At 37.6% G+C, this 19,663-nt stretch overlaps 2 protein-coding genes across 3 annotated transcripts in view; one reads left to right on the top strand and one right to left on the bottom strand.

Annotated features, from left to right (window-relative positions):
- Nucleotides 1-12,101, top strand: part of LOC139763414 (double-stranded RNA-specific editase 1-like) — an 84,685-nt gene extending 72,584 nt beyond the window's left edge. Inside the window, exons 8-14 of the mRNA XM_071689437.1 lie at nt 585-744; nt 1,473-1,699; nt 6,975-7,168; nt 8,334-8,476; nt 8,607-8,803; nt 9,578-9,666; nt 11,962-12,101. Coding sequence (XP_071545538.1) covers nt 585-744; nt 1,473-1,699; nt 6,975-7,168; nt 8,334-8,476; nt 8,607-8,803; nt 9,578-9,666; nt 11,962-11,965 — 1,014 coding nt within the window. The 3' untranslated portion in view covers nt 11,966-12,101. The remainder of the gene's footprint in view (nt 1-584; nt 745-1,472; nt 1,700-6,974; nt 7,169-8,333; nt 8,477-8,606; nt 8,804-9,577; nt 9,667-11,961) is intronic.
- LOC139763416 (uncharacterized) overlaps nt 1-19,663 on the bottom strand; it is a 38,282-nt gene that overhangs the window by 14,578 nt on the left and 4,041 nt on the right. The window contains exons 4-6 of one of the 2 annotated variants that reach the window (XM_071689441.1): nt 19,178-19,407; nt 17,746-17,969; nt 15,863-15,999 (exon numbers count right to left, since the gene is read on the bottom strand). In XM_071689441.1, the coding sequence (XP_071545542.1) occupies nt 15,910-15,999; nt 17,746-17,969; nt 19,178-19,407 (544 nt within the window). In that variant the 3' untranslated portion in view covers nt 15,863-15,909. Of the gene's footprint in view, nt 1-12,108; nt 16,000-17,745; nt 17,970-19,177; nt 19,408-19,663 lie in introns of those variants that run through there. The other variant, XM_071689440.1, reaches the window with a different exon arrangement.

Here is a 19,663-nt window from a genome sequence, read left to right as displayed (position 1 = left end):
TTTATAAATAGTGTGTTCCAGGTACACAAGCATGACACTCAGCAATAAGGGCCAGTACTTATTTTTTCCTGACATACCAGAAGACTAAACTCAGAATTGCTATGAATGAGAAGGAAGCATCTGTTGGAAAAATACATATATATTTTTCTTGAAATAAACATTATTGCAAAATTCCTCAAGCTTACAACTCTGTTATTTCTTTCTTATTGTTAACAATATTGGCTGAGTTTTAGTAGTAGGTACCCATATGGGAGCAGTTGTTCATGATGGAGGATGGAGTAGTAAATGTGTGCTTTACAGATAGTATGTCTGTCTCTTGTAGTTATTTCAAGTTTTTATAGCTGCCATCATTTATATGGTTTCAGACAAAAAGTCCTGTCATAAATGGAGTCCTGGCATGTGCATGGCTAAAATTGTTCTGAACCTTGTATTTCCACCTCTCAAGACGGAGGGATCAGTGTTATTTCAAGAAGGAATGCTCCAGGACATGGGCCTGTGACTGCTCAAAAAAGGGTTAAGCAGTATTGCATTGCATTTACCTTGGGAAAGAAAAGATCGTAATATTTGCTTTCATCTCTCTTTAGGTGATATGCATAGCAACTGGAACTAAGTGCATCAATGGTGAACATCTAAGTCTTCAAGGCCAGTGCATAAATGACTGCCATGCTGAAGTTGTGGCCCGTAGATGCCTTCTTCATTTCCTTTATGTACAGCTGCAAAGATTTGCAGTATCTTATAAAAAAGGTTTGTATTAATTTTCTTCAGTATCTTTTTCTCTTTGATGTACATTGTCTTCAGACAGTGGCTCTTGGTAAGCTGTATCAAGATATTGTGATGTACTGGTGACAGCTTATGTGTGATCCCATGAAAAATATTCATTTGTCAACCATCCAGTCTACTTGAAATTTCAGATGCTAATTTTTGTTACCAGTAACTTGCATGCTTCATCCATGTAAAAGAGAATGACAAAACATTGTGGAAAGACTTCTTCAAAATACTAACTTTATCCAACATTTGATATTAAGCTTTCAGCTATTTGTCTGTAATAAAGGTTATATCTTGTATTGAGGATGCTCTATGATAACTTAAATGAACAAAATATAGAGCTTCCAAGCAATCCATGTTTGATATCAGCATGTTTACTCCAAAGGATGAATAGGTAGTGCTTCAGTCCTATTCTGTGTCCTGATTCCCATTCCCTTCGGGAACTCCCATCAAGTGTGTGGCCACAGGAAAAGAGTCTCCACTTATCCCTGTCCATACATGCCTCTCTCACATGCACCATCCCGTGCATTCTTCCACCATTTCTCTCCCTCCAATATTCTTCCACTTTATCTCCCTACATCATAGGTGGTCTTCCTCTCGCACCAACCTCCTAATTGTAATATCATACACTCTCCTTGTAAAATCCCTATCTCACATTCTTTCCTTGGAAAGCAACTAAATGCTTTTGTGTGTTTAATTTTTTCCAGGCACACCCTCAGATACTATATTTGAACAGTTAAAGGGCCAAAAAGGATTCAGAGTCTGCCCTCAATACAGATTTCATCTTTACATAAGCACTGCTCCATGTGGTGATGCAAGAATCTTTGCTCCACATGAAGAAGAAGCTGATAGAACTGACAGACATCCAAACAGACAGAGTCGTGGTTTGCTTCGAACAAAAGTTGAATCAGGAGAAGGCACAATTCCCATTAAGGTAAGCATGATCATTTGTGTATTCCTGGAAAGTGTTGTACTGTTGCTATGCATTAAAAAAATGTACAGGACAAGTGTTGCTTGAATAGATAAATTTGAACATTTTGTATTTTGTCTCACCAGATATAAAATATGGAACAGATTTATCTGTACTGTGTGTTGCACCAAGTATTTTCCTTAATGAAAACAAGTAAATGGAGGGTTATTAAGAAGGGAGGGCAGTTGTCTTAGACTTAAGACATAACTGTGTGTATATGTTAATAATGTGCTTGTTAAGGTAGGGGAATCAGCAAGTGTAGGTCTTGGAGATGCGAGTTTTTTATTTCTGGTTAGAGGTTGGTTATGAAAGGGCTTGGTTATACTATGGGGGTCAATTGCTGTTGCGAAAAATTGGGTGCCAAGCATGTTAAGGTAGGATTATATAGGTAGTAATTTTGTTTCATTGTGCTGTTGCTGAACGTTAGTTGCTGCTAAACAGCCAGCGATTGTTCGAAAGTACTCTGTTTTGTGTGGTTTGTAGTTTTGTTATTTTTGGTTTAGAAAAGGTAGATAACCAGGGGCTGATGAAATGGTTGTAAAGAATAAGTGTCCCGAGGGCATTTAGTATGTTTACAACCTGTGTGTTGATATTTATTGTGAATGAATGTCTCCTGTGTCATGTGAGACACAGTAATTTGAATGGCTGGAGATTTCTGGAGTGATTATTGATTATTGAATTACGGGAGGACAGAAATTGGATTAATGTCTGTCAGGTCAGGAAAGTGATGGTGAATTTTTATTGGGATATAGATATTCTGTTAGGAGCAAGTATTTGTCACATGTACTGCTGCTTGTTTTGTTGTTGTTTGTACAGTGATAGGGCCTTGCGATATAATTGTGAAGGCTTGAACTGTGGCGTGTGGGATGTGTCAAGAGGCCATGTAGGAAGAGTGGGTGAAAGCTAGAGAAACAACTGCAGCCACCTATGAAGTTGGTTGGCTTTTTTCTTTTATATATCATAAGAGAGGGTAGTGTGGAATATCTTTTATGTAAGGATGTGTCAGGGGACAGTGTTGAATGCATATTGATTAACAGTAATGTGCAGGAGAGTGGTTGTGACTGGTTGAATCCATAAAAGGATTTGTTGTGTGAGGTATGTGTATAGTTTGGTAGTGGAGTGATTGGGTCTAAGGCCAAGACATGTGGTTGATAGTTGAATGTTATGGTTGATGCTGTTGTGGATCAGATTTTCAAGAAACTTTGATACTGATATAGCAGCATTATTAGGCTGTCATAAAAAAGGGAGTTGGGGGTTTGGAGTACCTTTGTACCTACCTATCTAATGAGGGTTTACAGTATCTCCCTACCTATACTTATGACTAGATCTTGCCACAATGGCAGGGCTAGCATACAGTGCTCACTGCACTGCTTGCTTTTAGAACTATTATTTGTCTCTCAGCTGCCACCCTATTACTCATTTGGTATCTTGATTGTTGTATTATGCTGTTTTTTTGGCAACTACAACCCTTGCATAATTGTCCATCCCAGGCTGAACTGGTGTTGTCTTCAACCATTAGTCTAGTTTTTGAAAGTTCCTATAGTCACTCCATGTGTTTATAGTTCTTTAAATATGGCATTAAATACTCATTCCAATTTTCTTACAGCTTTCAAAAATATTCATCTGGTGCATGAATAGTATATTTCAGGGTACTAAATCTAATTTGATCATTCTTTATCTGCCTTGCATAGTAGCTTTCAGGTTCAGGATATTGTTTCTCATACCTTCTCTTTGCATATCTACATCCTTCTAGCTCATATAATTCACGTGTTTTTCAGTCTTTCATGGTACTGAAGTTCATAATCTCTAGTCCACTGATTTTGTTTGTTTAGTGATTTTGAATTCTCTCTAGTTTGTTCATTCCAGTCTAGTTAATTGGCACTCATAGAGCAGAGTAGTACTTAGTTTTACTTCTATGTATGCATTAAACATTTCCATCAATAGTTTTCTGTCTCTAGCTGCAAAAGTTCATTACTTAGTTTTACTTCTATGTATGCATTAAACATTTTTATCAATAGTTTTCTGTCTCTAGCAGCAAAAGTTCATAGCATCATACCATTCATTATTTGGCTTTATAGTACTATCTCATCAATGTACTCTTTAAATAAAAAGGAGAGTTTCAGGATGGGTAGTATTTTGGAATACATATATAAATTCTTTCGTCTATTTCCTTGCGCTACCTCGCTAACACGGGAGACAGCGACAAAGTATAATAAAATAAAAATATTTTTTTTTTTTTTTTTTTTTATACTTTGTCGCTGTCTCCCGCGTTTGCGAGGTAGCGCAAGGAAACAGACGAAAGAAATGGCCCAACCCCCCCCCCCCATACACATGTACATACGTCCACACACGCAAATATACATACCTACACAGCTTTCCATGGTTTACCCCAGACGCTTCACATGCCTTGATTCAATCCACTGACAGCACGTCAACCCCTGTATACCACATCGCTCCAATTCACTCTATTCCTTGCCCTCCTTTCACCCTCCTGCATGTTCAGGCCCCGATCACACAAAATCTCCCTCACTCCATCTTTCCACCTCCAATTTGGTCTCCCTCTTCTCCTCGTTCCCTCCACCTCCGACACATATATCCCCTTGGTCAATCTTTCCCCACTCATTCTCTCCATGTGCCCAAACCACCTCAAAACACCCTCCTCCGCTCTCCCAACCACGCTCTTTTTACCTCCACACATCTCTCTTACCCTCACGTTACTCACTCGCTCAAACCACCTCACACCACACATTGTCCTCAAACATCTCATTTCCAGCACATCCATCCTCCTGCGCACATCTCTATCCATAGCCCACGCCTCGCAACCATACAACATTGTTGGAACCACTATTCCTTCAAACATACCCATTTTTGCTTTCCGAGATAATGTTCTCGACTTCCACACATTTTTCAAGGCTCCCAAAATTTTCGCCCCCTCCCCCACCCTATGATCCACTTCCGCTTCCATGGTTCCATCCGCTGACAGATCCACTCCCAGATATCTAAAACACTTCACCTCCTCCAGTTTTTCTCCATTCAAACTCACCTCCCAATTGACTTGACCCTCACCCCTACTGTACCTAATAACCTTGCTCTTATTCACATTTACTCTTAACTTTCTTCTTCCACACACTTTACCAAACTCAGTCACCAGCTTCTGCAGTTTCTCACATGAATTAGCCACCAGCGCTGTATCATCAGCGAACAACAACTGACTCACTTCCCAAGCTCTCTCATCCCCAACAGACTTCATACTTGCCCCTCTTTCCAGGACTCTTGCATTTACCTCCCTAACAACCCCATCCATAAACAAATTAAACAACCATGGAGACATCACACACCCCTGCCGCAAACCTACATTCACTGAGAACCAATCACTTTCCTCTCTTCCTACACGTACACATGCCTTACATCCTCGATAAAAACTTTTCACTGCTTCTAACAACTTGCCTCCCACACCATATATTCTTAATACCTTCCACAGAGCATCTCTATCAACTCTATCATATGCCTTCTCCAGATCCACAAATGCCACATACAAATCCATTCGCTCTTCTAAGTATTTCTCACATACATTCTTCAAAGCAAACACCTGATCCACACATCCTCTACCACTTCTGAAACCGCACTGCTCTTCCCCAATCTGATGCTCCGTACATGCCTTCACCCTCTCAATCAATACCCTCCCATATAATTTACCAGGAATACTCAACAAACTTATACCTCTGTAATTTGAGCACTCACTCTTATCCCCCTTGCCTTTGTACAATGGCACCATGCACGCATTCCGCCAATCCTCAGGCACCCCACCATGAGTCACACATACACTAAATAACCTTACCAACCAGTCAACAATACAGTCACCCCCCTTTTCAATAAATTCCACTGCAATACCATCCAAACCCGCCGCCTTGCCGGCTTTCATCTTCCGCAAAGCCCCCACCACCTCTTCTCTGTTTACCAAATCACTTTCCCTAACCCTCTCACTTTGCACACCACCTCGACCAAAACACCCCACATCTGCCACTCCGTCATCAGACACATTCAACAAACCTTCAAAATACTCATTCCATCTCCTTCTCACATCACCGCTAAAAATATATATATATATATATATATCTTTCCACCTCCAATTTGGTCTCCCTCTTCTCCTCGTTCCCTCCACCTCCGACACATATATCCTCTTGGTCAATCTCTCCTCACTCATTCTTTCCATTGGAGGTGGAAAGATGGAGTGAAAAAGATTTTGTGTGATCGGGGCCTGAACATGCAGGAGGGTGAAAGGAGGGCAAGAAATAGAGTGAATTGGAGTCATGTGGTATACAGGGGTTGACGTGCTGTCAGTGGATTGAAGCAAGGCATGTGAAGCGTCTGGGGTAAACCATGGAAAGCTGTGTAGGTATGTATATTTGCGTGTGTGGACGTGTGTATGTACATGTGTATGGGGGGGGGGGGGTTGGGCCATTTCTTTCGTCTGTTTCCTTGCGCTACCTCGCAAACGCGGGAGACAGCGACAAAGTATAAAAAAAAAAAAAAAAAAAAAAAAAAATATATATATATATATATATATACCTTACCTCAATGACATATACAGGAATTGACATTATCCACTATGCTACTACCAGAATTATGGCATATATGTATGAGATAAAACTGAATGTTGAGAAACATAAATGAATAAAAATACGAAGAGGTGAAAGAGGATATTTATACATTGGCAGAGTTAGAATAATTTTATAGGAATTTGAAAATGTCTGTGAAAAAACAAGTGTAAAGTAGATGAATATGGAAAGTAAACATTTAAATGTGAGAGGACATTCATATTTCTTTCTGAGTAGTTTCATGGCTCCAATACCATTCACTCATTTGTCAGTTTGCCATGATTTTGTAATTCTAGATTTTACAGTTAGATGAAAAACTAAGATATACTCTGAAATATGTTAATATTATTCTATAGAGAGCATATTGAATCCAATAATATGTAAATGTCAACCAAATAGTATTGTGATATAGCTTTAGACATAGAAATTATCAGTAAAGAACGTGCGAACCCATTTCATCCATGGTAGCATTTATATGGCAGACAAAAGCCTACCATTGTTCCGTTACAAAACCATTGCTTTTTGTAAATCTGTATATTTGTCTTGTATTATCCATAATATATATATATAAAATTTAATATTTAGGGAGATTTGCACGCAAATTCTTTTCAAAGTCATAACAAATGTTTTAATTTTTTTAGGCTGGTGCTGATAGTATTCAAACATGGGATGGACTGCTTCAAGGAGAACGATTACGAACAATGTCATGTTCAGATAAAATTGCCCGGTGGAATGTGGGTGGATTACAAGGTGCACTTTTATCACACTTCATAGAACCTGTTTATCTTGAATCCATAGTATTAGGATCACTGTACAGTGCTTCACATATGTATAGGTGAGTTATGAGACACTTAAAATTTTACATGCACACATTCTATTTAGTGTATGTTTGCTTCTAATAAATTACTCATTTTATTGTATGGGGAGGGAATTTCATACGTGAACATTGTTTCATGCAGATTTTTACATTTCTATATGCTTTCTGCATTTGCCATTTCTGTATTCATTTTCCATTTATCCACCACTCTTACCCTATTAAAGATCTTCACATCTTTAACTGTCTTGCTTAATTTCATATTATTATCTCTGTTTGTTCTGTCTCTGTATTTCTGAAAGAACTTTCACATTCTATGTCATCAATCTGATTTAAAATCTTAATGGTTGTCATCAGGTCACCCCTCACTTTTCTCTAGCCTTTCCATCTAACTTTTTTCTTCTAATTCCAGTACTATCTTTCTTACTATCTTCTGAGTCTTCTCTATTAGCTCGTTGTGCCTTGTTATGGTCAATGACCAGATATGAGAAAAGTATGCTAGTTTTAGCCTCACATAAGATGTAAACAGCTTGCTGAATATCTTATACAAGAACTGGGATGGTTCTAATATTTGCTGGCAGATAGTTCATTTGCTACTTTTTTGTTGATGTTTGTGGTTTGGGGTGTAATGTCATGCATGTCATATGTGATATCAAGAATAGCTCCTATCTTGTTGGGTGGGAACCATTCAAGGTGATGGAGAGTGCAGGTTAGTCTCATGTGTCTGGCGACAAAATGGTAACTGAAGACTTCTTGAAGGTGCAAACATTCTGATCTGGGTAAGCAATTTTTTCAATTGTGTAAAGCACCTCATCTTTGCCCATACAAAAGGTTAATAACATGACTGACTGATCATAAACTCTGTAACCCATTTCTTAACTCTACTGTAGTCCCATTCACTACAGCTACTTTGCCAAATTTTCTGTAATGCAAGTCTCAATACTTCCTCACTTTCCACCACACTACTACTTTTTAATAGCAATCTTTGTAAGTGAATGTGGTATTGTCTCCACTTGTCCCTCTTATGAAGGACTTTTATTTCTTGCTTGTTTACCACCATGGAAATGGAAGATTTCAGCAAACAACCATCCAAGAAGGGATGTTATGGAGCTGCCATGCCTAAGGAATGTCTTGTTTTTGTTTCTAAATATTCAGATCAGTTTTGCATTATCCTTTTATGTTTCAGAGCAATTTGTGGAAGAATAGAGCAAACTGTTCAGGCTTTGCCACCACCATTCAAGCTAAACCAGCCAAAAATGAATCAAGGTAGCTCGACTGAATCACGTCAGCCACAAAAAGCACCCATCATCTCTGTCAACTGGGATTGTGGTCAGCAATACTTTTACTTACGGGTCAAGTTTGTCCCCTTCTGTTTGTTAATCATGATCAATTAATGATAATAATTCATATAATTTTCATGTTGCATGACATTTATTCAGACAATTCCTATCCAAAACAGAAGGTGACCACCTGGAAGTCCTTAATGCGATAACTGGCCGACAGGATGGAGAAAACTACTCCAGATTATGTAAGAGAAGACTCCTTTGTAGGTTTATTGAACTTCTTGATGGCCTCCCTACCTTAACTGAAGTGGATCCAGGTGCAGCTAAGTGCCTTTCATATGGAGAAATCAAAGCTTTGGCCTCTGGTTATCAAGTGAGTTGGACTTTTTATGCCAGTATAAATCTTTGGGTGTATCATTTTTTTTTAGTATATACAGCTTGCCATTTCCCTCCTTAAAAAAATAGCACCAGGAACAGACAAACACTGGCCCATTTCCATGCATCCACTCTGTCATGTGTAAAGGACCAAAACCAGTGATGTGCTGATACAGGAAGTTCTCTTGTATACAACACAGAGAACTTATGTCTCTATGACTATGTCTCCTTGAAGGTCTTAAGTTTTCCTAGTATATTTTTAAGTAATTGAAATTCTGTTATCAGAACTTTGCCATCTCTGAGGAAGGATTGTCTTGCTACTTCCATTACAGTACTGATTTCTCCTTCACTGTTATTAATGTACAAGTGTTCAGGACTACTGCATTCCCTTGGAGTGTTATAAACAAACAGCACCACTCTACACTTATTTCACAAAGAGATTTTATCCATTACGTAATGTGAAAGTGCAATCCACTGATATTCCCTAGAATATAAGGTTGTTTCTTTTTTGTGTGTGCTAATTTTGAATACAGCATGAGGAAGAAAACTCTAAACTTCTTGGACACCATATCATGAAATTTATCACAACTTTTCGAATTTGGTACACTATACTGTCAGTATTCCGTTTCATCATTTAGCTTACTCCATTCATCCACCACACTTTTAAAAGTACTTAACATCTTTTCTAAAAAGATATATGTGTATGTGCAAAATAATTTAGTACATGTAATTCTTATCACAGAATATATATCAGTTAACTTCTCTTCTTCAGACAAGCAAGCAAGCAGTTGTGACAGCATTTGCCCGTGCTGGCTTAGGGCATTGGATATGCAAGCCCATGGAGGAAGACAGTTTCTATGTGTGAGCATTGATGTTGCCATAATTTTTCATTGGTTAAGTTGTTCATGAAGAAGTGTGAATAGATTTTTTCCTGTCCATTTGTTTTGTCTTTATGTAACTGGTCAAAGTATAATGGAGAGTTTTCTCAAGAAAGATATCTTTAAACAGCCCAGAATCTTCCAAAATTAAAGCCTTTTCTTGGAGGACTAATACAGTGATAAAAGCTTTGGATTTGGTCATTCATGTTATTCATCTTCTTGATCACTTTCATGCCTTTTTAAGGAATCAAGCAAAATGCTGAGAACAGAGTACATGGCTAGAGCATATATTTTTTGTAGAAACAAGTTCTGCTTATTTCTTTTTATTTTTTCCATATTTGATAGCCATTTCCCACATTAGCGAAGTAGTGCCAGGAACACTTGAAGAAACGACACATCCACTTACATCCATTCTCTAGCTGTCATGTGTAATGCACCAAAACTACAGCTCCCTGGCCATTGCTTGGCACCATAGACCTTTCCATAGTTTACTGCAGACACCTCACATACCCTGTTTCAGTCCAGTGACAGCACATTGATAGCAGTTTTTCTTATCCAGCATGTAATTTGAGAGCATCTTCTCTGACATTCCGTATCTGTTAATCTAAATCTTCGTTCTCTGATCCCATATTATTAAGATGAGTCTAGCATACATCAACCTTTCCCTATAATTCATGACTGTTGATTCTTCCACTGAAACTCCACATCCCTCACACTCTTTTTCTACCTGTTTTTTGCCTCATCTTTTTTGATGTAGAATCTGTCCATCATCTCGAACACAAAAGTCATCATGAACCAATTCATTCTCTTGTCATTTTCACGTTGCCTTGGTGTTTTCTATTTTACTTCATCAATTATTCTCTTCATATAAAATCTTATCATTACTGTTTGTCCAAACATCACATTCAGTTGTCATGTAATACATAGCAAATGTTTTCACTCAATTCATTTTATAATTGAAAATCTACATTTTAGTGATGCACATATTAATTTGTCATGAGGTACTTCCAGTAAATCTTGTTACATCTGATATTTCAAAGATCCAAGACCAGTAGTTCCTTTCATAAGCTAAAAATTAACTAACCAACCTGCAATAAAATCTCTCACTATCCTGCCATGATAGTTGAAAGTACCTTCTAAATACTGAAACTTTCAACCTCACCATATTCTTTCTAGTTACTGACTGTTGGAACTGCATATCTCTTCCTACAAACTGCATATCTCTTCCTACAAACTAGGATGGATGGCACTTGCTGAACCTTCATCAGATGTTTTCATAACTGTCTATTCTTCATCTTGAAAGAGTTTAAGACCCAACAGCAAAACTGAACATTTGCTAACCAAATACATCTTTTGGTTTAACTGTTATGTGAATAAAGCGATCACCCTTACACCACTTTAAATATGTTGAAAGAGTATGAGGATTGCCTTAGCATACGTGCACAGTTAGAAAATTAAAACAAAAAATGGCAGACTGAAAGAAATAGGAGGAATTTTGAGTTAACACCATGCACTAATCACACCACATTCATACCAGATGTTAGTTTAATGCCATTCAGGCTTTAATCATACCATAATTGGCATTCAACTGGTAAAAAATCTGAAGCCCCCTAGAGGTATTCCCAATTGATTTCCTGCTGATATGAATTTGCAATGCCATTCATGAATACCACTGCAAATTGGGGAAACTTTTTGGTACAATGTGCAGCTGTTACACTGCATCAGGGTAATAACTTTGGTGTCTATAAATACATCACAAATTGCACCTTTTCTTGCGGGGTTGTCATGTTTCATTGTTGGCATCACACTTTATAGACAAAACACGAACAAAATCAATTGTTCGTAAAAATTTTCCAAATTGGTCTCTTGCTTAAAACAAAATATTTGTGTGTGTCATATTGTTCACATTTCTAAAGCAAGTAAACTTTTCCATATCTCTCTGGATTAGACTTCATTTCTAATTGTCATATATAGTTAAATATACTTTTTCATGTCTGTCAGTGCCACTAACTTTTCGCTTTCTCATAACGTTTAGTCTATCTTCTCAGGTGGCTTGTCTTTTCCTACCCTGTGCTATGTGAAGGGTAACCTTTTTTAATGGATATTACTTCTTAATTATACAGCCCTCATTCAGGCTTTTTCACTTCCTTCTTTAACTTAGATTTTAGTGTTAATATTTAAAGGTATCTACAGTAATTATGCAAAAGGGATGCTCATGCCATTCATTAACATGAGGCCATTATTTGATCCAGAGAACTGCAACTTTAATCTTATACAGGTAACTGCAAAACAACATACCTGGAGGACATCAGTGAGAGAAACCAGTTGAGAACTTCAGCAAGATAATGTTTGGCTAAATTGGTCTTCTTAGCTAATATAAGAATAACATGGATATTGCTTTCACTGGTAAATTTATAACTCCATAAGCCCATAAACATTTTATTTTAATCAAAATTTAGGAATAATCAAATCCTGTACACCCGTGCAGGGTCCCTGTGATGCAGTATTAGTGCAAATCTTGAAATGTGTAAGATTTTTATGTAATAAAATTTTTTATAAGGATTTTCTATATGCATTTTTTCTTATGAACCTAATCCATCCTTTATAAAATTCTTGTGTTATATTGTCAATATAATTTTTTCACTTGGCATGACTTTATAAGTCCAAAGACTGACATCTAATAAGCATTCTCAACTTTCAATCTGCCTGGTAATAATTACACAACCAAAATTTTCTCATTTCAGAGAAGAATAGTGAAATTTCCTAATTTTTAACATCTTTCTAACTGCATCATTCTGTTTTAATAGTTTCATGTATATGTAAAATGCAACACACACATGCAGACATGAAATTTTATAGGCTTATGTTCTAAGGAAGTCATGGAAAAAGTTGGGGTTCCCTTGAATGGTCATTCATCACTTCCAAAAAACAATTCATATCTTTTGGGTTTTGCCTAGCAAGCAAGAATGTGGTTTTCTTTACTGATGAAAAGGTGCATGAATATAAAAAACATTTCATGAATTATGAAGTAACCATTCCTAAGTAGCTTAATGCTAACCTTAAATTTATTATTAATAGCATTATACAAAATGCATGTGACATATGGAGAGAATGAGTGAGAGGTTCACAAAGTGGATATATGAGTCAGACACAGAAGGGACAAGAAAGGGGAGACCGAATTGGAGATGGAAGAATAGAGTGAAAAAGATTTTGGTAAGCTGGGCCTAAATATGCAAGAGGGTGAATGGCATGCATGGGATAGAGTGAATTGGAATTTCGTGGTATAAAGGGGGGTTACATGCTGTTAATGGACAGAAGCTGAAAATATGAAACAGTTGAGGGAAACCACAGAAATGTCTGTAAGGCCCACTGGTAGTTATGGGCTGTGATTTCACTGCATTACACGTTACAGCTAGAAAATACATGTGAATAAATGAGGCCCTTCAATGTTCCTGGCACTACCTCACTAACAAGGGAAATAGCAAACAAGTATGAAGAGTATTATTATGGGGGATAAAGAATACTTCCCACTCGTAGAAGGCAACTAAAGGGAGGGCGCAAGGGGCTGGAAATCCTCCCCTCCTGTTTTATATTTTCCAAAAGAAGGAACAGAGAAGAGGGCCAAGTGAGGATATTCCCTCTAAGGCTCAGGCCTCTGTTCTTAACGCAGCTTCACTAACACGGGAAATGCGAATATGTATGAAAAAATGGACTGAACTAAGCATGTGAAGTGTCTGGGGTAAACTATGGAAAGGTCTGTGGGGCCTGGATGTGGATAGGGAGCTGTGGTTTCTGTGCATTACACATGACAGCTAGACATTACGTGTGAATGACGGTGGCCTTTTTTTTGTCTGTTTTCCTGGCACTATCTAGCTGAAGCAGGGGTAGCAATGCTGTTTCCTGTGGGGTGGGGTAGCAATGGGAATGGATGAAGCCAAGCAAGAATGAATATGTAAATTTGTATATATGTATATGTCCATGTGTGTGTATGTATATGTATGTATATGTTGACATATATAAATATGTATAAGTGCATATAAGGGAGTTTATGTACATATGCGTGTATATGAGTGGATGGGCCATTTTTCATCTGTTTCCTGGCGCTACCTCTCTGACACATGAAACAGCGATTATGTATAAAACATAATAAAATAAAATATATATTCAAATTTTCATTTATTATACTTGATTGCTGTTTCCTGCATTAGTGAGGTAGTGCCAGGAAACAGATGAAGAATGGCCCACCTACTCATATACACATAAATGTATGCATAAATGCCCATACACCACTTATACATAAAAAAATCAACATATACACATATACATACACAGGACATATACATATATAAACATTTATAAATTCATACTTGCTTGCCTCCATCCATTTCAGGTGCTACTCCGTCCCACAAGAAACAGCATCACTATCCCCTGCTTCAGTGAGGTAGCAACAGGAAAACAGACAAAAAAGGCCACATTGGTTCACACTCAGTCCCTAGCTGTCGTGTGTAATGCACCGAAACCACAGCTCCCTATCCACATCCAGGCCCCAAAGACCTTTCCATGGTTTACCTCAGACATTTCACATACCCTGGTTCAGTCCACTGACAACACGTCAATCTCTGTATACAATGTCATTCTAATTCACTCTATTCCTTGCACGCCTCTCACCCTCCTGTATGTTCAAGCCCCGATCGCTCAAAATCTTTTTCATTCCATCCTTCCACCCCCAATTTGGTCTCCTGCTTCTCCTTGTTCCCTCCACCTCTGACACATATATATTCTTTCCCATGTGTATGTACATATGTGTGTATATGAGTGGATGGGTCTTTCTTCATCTGTATCCTGGCGCTGCCTCGCTGATGTGGGAAATGGCAATCAAGTATAATAAAAAACATAAAATAAATAAATAAAATACATATATGGATGTAGGAAGGGAGCTGTGGTTTCGGTGCATTATTACATGACAGCTAGAGACTGAATGTGAACGAAAGTGGCCTTTGTTGTCTTTTCCTAGTGCTACCTCGCGCACTTTTGGCGGGAGGGGGTGGTTATTTTCATGTGTGGCGGGGTGCCGATGAGAATAAATAAAGGCAGACAGAGTGAATTATGTGCATGTGTATATATGTATATGTCTGTGCGTGTATATATATGTATACATGGAGATGTACAGGTATGCTCTGTGGAAGGTACTAAGAATATATGGTGGGAGAGGCAAGTTGTTAGAAGCAGTGAAAAGTTTCTATCGAGGATGTAAGGCGTGTGTGGATGTGTATGTATATACATGTGTATGTGGGAGGGTTGGGCCGCACACATGAGGGGGGAGGGTGTTGTTATTCCATGTGTGGCGGGATGGCGATGGGAATGAATGAAGACAGACAGTATGAATTATGTACATGGGTATATATGTATATGTCTGTGTGGGTATATATATGTATACATTGAGATGTATAGGTTTGTATATTTGCGGGTGTGGACGTGTATGTATATACATGTGTATGTGGGTGGGTTGGGCCATTCTTTCGTCTGTTTCCTTGCACTACCTCGCTGACACAGGAGACAGTAACAAAGCAAAATAAAAATAAAAAAATAAAAATAAAAAAAATATATATGAGAAGTGAAGTACAGTCTGGTGCAGGATGAGGTAACTTGAAAGATAATGTTCAGGCAGTGATTCATCAAGACATAATACAGCCACATCAAAACAATGAATGTTGGGAAAATTGCTAAAATATGTAAGCTGAAAAAAGTGAGAGATGGATTAGAGTTAATGTAAAAGAGGTGTGTCTTTAAAAGTAAGGTGCTGAGATGAGTTTAGATCATGGTGTCTGAAAGAGAACCTGCATGAGCAACCTTGCTTTAATGATGTTTAATGGAATGTTAACTGACCAATACTTGTAACATCACAAGTAAATCTGGGATATGAATCCAAAATTGAATTAAAAAAACTTCTAAAAAATTCACTACATATAAATATTCAGGGAAATGAACATAATAAACCTTTGAAGTAATACATGAAATTTTCCTCTTAAGACTAAGCTCTGAATAACCCATCTGACAATAAAGATGAATAATTTGAATTCTTACAGAACCATATACAGAAAATATTATCATAATAAAAGGGACACATTATGGATAAGATACTGTTAACATTCTCAGACATTCAACTTTAGTCCCACTACCTGTTCAAGATGTTGTTTTCTCCACTATCTTCACACCATCCAAAGCTTCAGATTGGCTCCCCAAGCAAAGCTTTCTGACGAAGTGAAAAAATCCTTCGCAGATATTTCTCTTCTCGCTCCTCAGGATCTCCAAAAAGCTGAAAGGATATTTTCATCTGTCAGAATTAGGTTGAGTTTCTTAATAAACAAAACATGAAAACACATGTCAAAACTAATCATTGAGGTGCAAAACAGAATACTGAATATTCAATACAAAAATTTGGTTACTCATAATGCTTTATGATTTCAATCACCGATTCAACCATGTTGTATTAAAAGAAAAGCAATAGAGTTTGAAAGGAAAAAGAGTGAAGTACAGATTTTGCAAAGCCCTATACAACAAGAAAAGAAAGTGCGCTAAACTATGTTAAAAGCATCTGGGGACAGCAGAGTCCTCCTGATCCTGACCTATACAGCTGAAAAATGGACATGGGGTTAGTCACAGAGGTCAGAAATCCAGGTAATGAAAATGAGTTATGTGAAAGGAGAAAGTGGTATGACTAGATGGAATGAAGTATCAATCCACTGAGAGCAAAAAACATGGAAATGGTGAACAACAAATGAAAATCTTTAATCAAATATTCATCAGACATTATACAATAATGCTATAAAAATGGGGGCCTCCATGTTCACTGCACAATCTAAGTGCTTGTCCTCATGAGTTTACCCTTTCTGAGTCACTTTTAGTAAATTGCATCTCGCTTAATGATGGCACATCCAATGTTTACTGTAAACTCCCTGATACTTTCCTGGACAATTTTTAATGTCATAAACTACTGCATCCCCAAACATGTAAAGTATTCTTTCATTATCATTACCAAATTCACTCTTAACATAAATGTTAATTCTCTTAACTTAGTGACGTCTAATCATTAATTGCTTCTGTTTTTGCTTAAAGGAGGACTTCAGTACTGAGACAATCTATTGTTGCCAATTACTGAAGAAGTGTGAAAAGATAGAACATTATCTAGGAGGGCAAAAATGGATATGTTTGAAGGAATAGTTGTCCCAACAACATTATGCAGATGTGAGGCATAGGCAATAGATAATGTTGTATGAAGGAGAATGGATGTACTGGAAATGAAATGTTTGAGGACAATATGTGGTGTAAGGTGATTTGATGGAGTAATTAATGAAAGAAGGAGAGAGATGCCTGATAAAATGAGCATGGCTGAGACTGCTGAAGAGGGTGTGCTGAAATGGTTTGGACATATGGAGGACAATGAGTGAGGAAAGGTTAAGAAAGAGGATTTATGTGTCAGAGGTGGATGGAACAAGGACAACAGGGAGAACATATTAGAAACTTTTTTTTTCATACACATTCGCCCTTTCCCGTGTTAGCAAGGTAGCGTTACGAACAGAGGACTGAGCCTTACAGGGAATATCCTCACTTGGCCACCTTCTCTGTTCCTTCTTTTGGAAAATCAAAGAACGGGATGGGAGGATTTCTAGCTCCCTGCTCCCTCTCCTTTTAGTTGCCTTCTAAAACATGCAGGGAATATGTGGGAAGTATTTTCTCCTCTATCCCAAAAGTATGGAGTGAAAAAGATTTTGAGCAAACAGGGCCTCAACATGCAGGAGAGTGAAAGGTGCACACAGGCTAGAGTGAAGTGGAATGATGTGCTGTGCAGGGTCAACATGCTGTCAATAGACTGAACCAGACCATGTAAAGCATCTGGGGGTAAACCATGGAAAGGTCTGTGGGGCCTGGTTGTTAATAGGAAGCTGTGGTTTCTGTGCATTACACATGACATGGATATAAGCAGATGTGGCCTTTCTTCATCTGTTCCTGGCACTACCTCACCAATGTGGAAAGTGGCAATCAAGTATGGAAAAAAACTTACGTGTGGACTGAAAAGACTATCATCACTAAGAGGGATGAATTTTCCAGCCTTTGCAGACAACTCAGCCTGTGTCCCAAAATTGAACTCTTCTCCATTTTTGTTCTCAGCTTGGTTCTTTTGGGCTTTCTCACCACGGCTAGACTTGAAGGTCTGCTGAACAAATCCATCTTCTGAAATTTCCTCTATTGTCCGTGAAAATGCTATTTTCTCAGACTCAGACATTTCTGAAATGTAAGAAATATACAAAGAATTTCAGTACTGTTAGTTATGAGATGTACAGCCTAATGCATAGGATGCTGGCCTAATCTAGAACATCTCTTAATCATTACAATTTATAACATAAAGTTACAATTTACTAAAGAACCTATTGTATATACTTTTTATAACAAAGCCTTCTGTACATAAAGGTAAAATTCATGATATACTTCCAAAATTCATAAATACTTTCCCTTATCTATTCTTTTTCCTTTTTATTAACCTCCATAATTCAATTAAGGCCCAGCCTTGAAGTAGACTTTTGTCCTTGACAGGAGTCTTCAACATAAAAAATTCAGAGATTATCCACCAGGACTCTGGTCCAATCTATCTATATCTCTGATGCCTGTTCACACCTCCCTCATGGGGGTGGCCATGGCATTAGAGTCTTCCAACCTGGTTTACTAATCTATTCCTAATTCTCCCAGACCTCTTTGTAAATGAAAGGGTCTTGGTTTTATTCCATATTGATGACAAACTTACTCCTATGAGACTTGACAAGCTTTTACAAAGTAAGAACCTATGAAAGTACAAGAATGAACTGTTCATAATGCTTGCAAGTGACACTGAAACTGAAGATTAATGAACGAGGGAATGTAATCTGAAACACTTCTGAAGCTTTCAACACTTAGAGCTTAAGGAGACTGAAACACTTGTAAAACTGCAGAGTGCTTCAGCCTATAAAATCTATTCGATTTTCCCTTGAATGATATGATTCTAGGTAACAGAATTATCTACACATCTATACTAAAAACAGTCTCCTCACTAAATAAAAATGTTTCCTTCTTCATGGTGAGATGTTAGTGTATTGGTCAATCAAGTGAATCTGAAAAGCCAGCCATTTGTTGCCTACAGCTGGACATGCTAATTCCTGAAAGGGATGATGCTAATTCATCATTAGCCAAGCCAATATGTAATAAAATTGGCACATTCACATAAACTTGACCAATCTTTAGTGAGCACTATGTAACTTACCATTAACTGACCAATCTATTATATATTCTGGTTTTCTATTCTATGGAAATTATGCTGTCTTTCATTAAAAGATCATTACTTCCACATTTCATGGTCAAGTTCACATATGTGCACAAAACATTGTGTATCATTCTGCATGATTCACTCTCCTGTCAGACATGTAAAGGATACAAAAACCAAAAATAAATTTCCAATGCTGTACCTTGTTTCTTAGCACTCTTAGTTTCTTCAGATATAGGACTAAGAGCTCTCTCTTTTTCTTTGTCTCTTTCCTTCTCTTTTTCTCTCTCTTTCTCTCTATCTTTTTCTTTATCTTTTTCTCTATCTCTCCTGTCACGATCCCTGGTAGAACCTCTGCTACTGCGGTCACGATCCTGGCTGCTCCTAGCTGACCTCGATTTTGTATACTTTTCACTACGATCAGAATCAGAACTGAGAAAAAACATCAATTAGATCAACAACAAAATATTAAAAATGAGGATAACATAAATACCATAATCAGAAACTGCTAAACAATTCACATCTATCCAAACATACAATTATGGCAAATTCTTTTCCTCTACTTATCTCATTAAAAATTCTTGGATATCATGAGTATGAGAATGTATAACCATAAGATGTTCCTCTTTCTCTCAGCTGAAGAAAAAAGGCATCTTTATCTGTGTTAACGCTGAATTACTTCATAGAC

This window comes from Panulirus ornatus, chromosome 47, assembly GCF_036320965.1.
Source record: "Panulirus ornatus isolate Po-2019 chromosome 47, ASM3632096v1, whole genome shotgun sequence".
In the NCBI taxonomy this organism is placed as follows: Eukaryota; Metazoa; Arthropoda; class Malacostraca; order Decapoda; family Palinuridae; genus Panulirus; species Panulirus ornatus.
The sequence above is the reverse complement of the archived record's forward strand: the minus strand, read 5'-3'. Positions and strand labels throughout refer to the sequence as shown.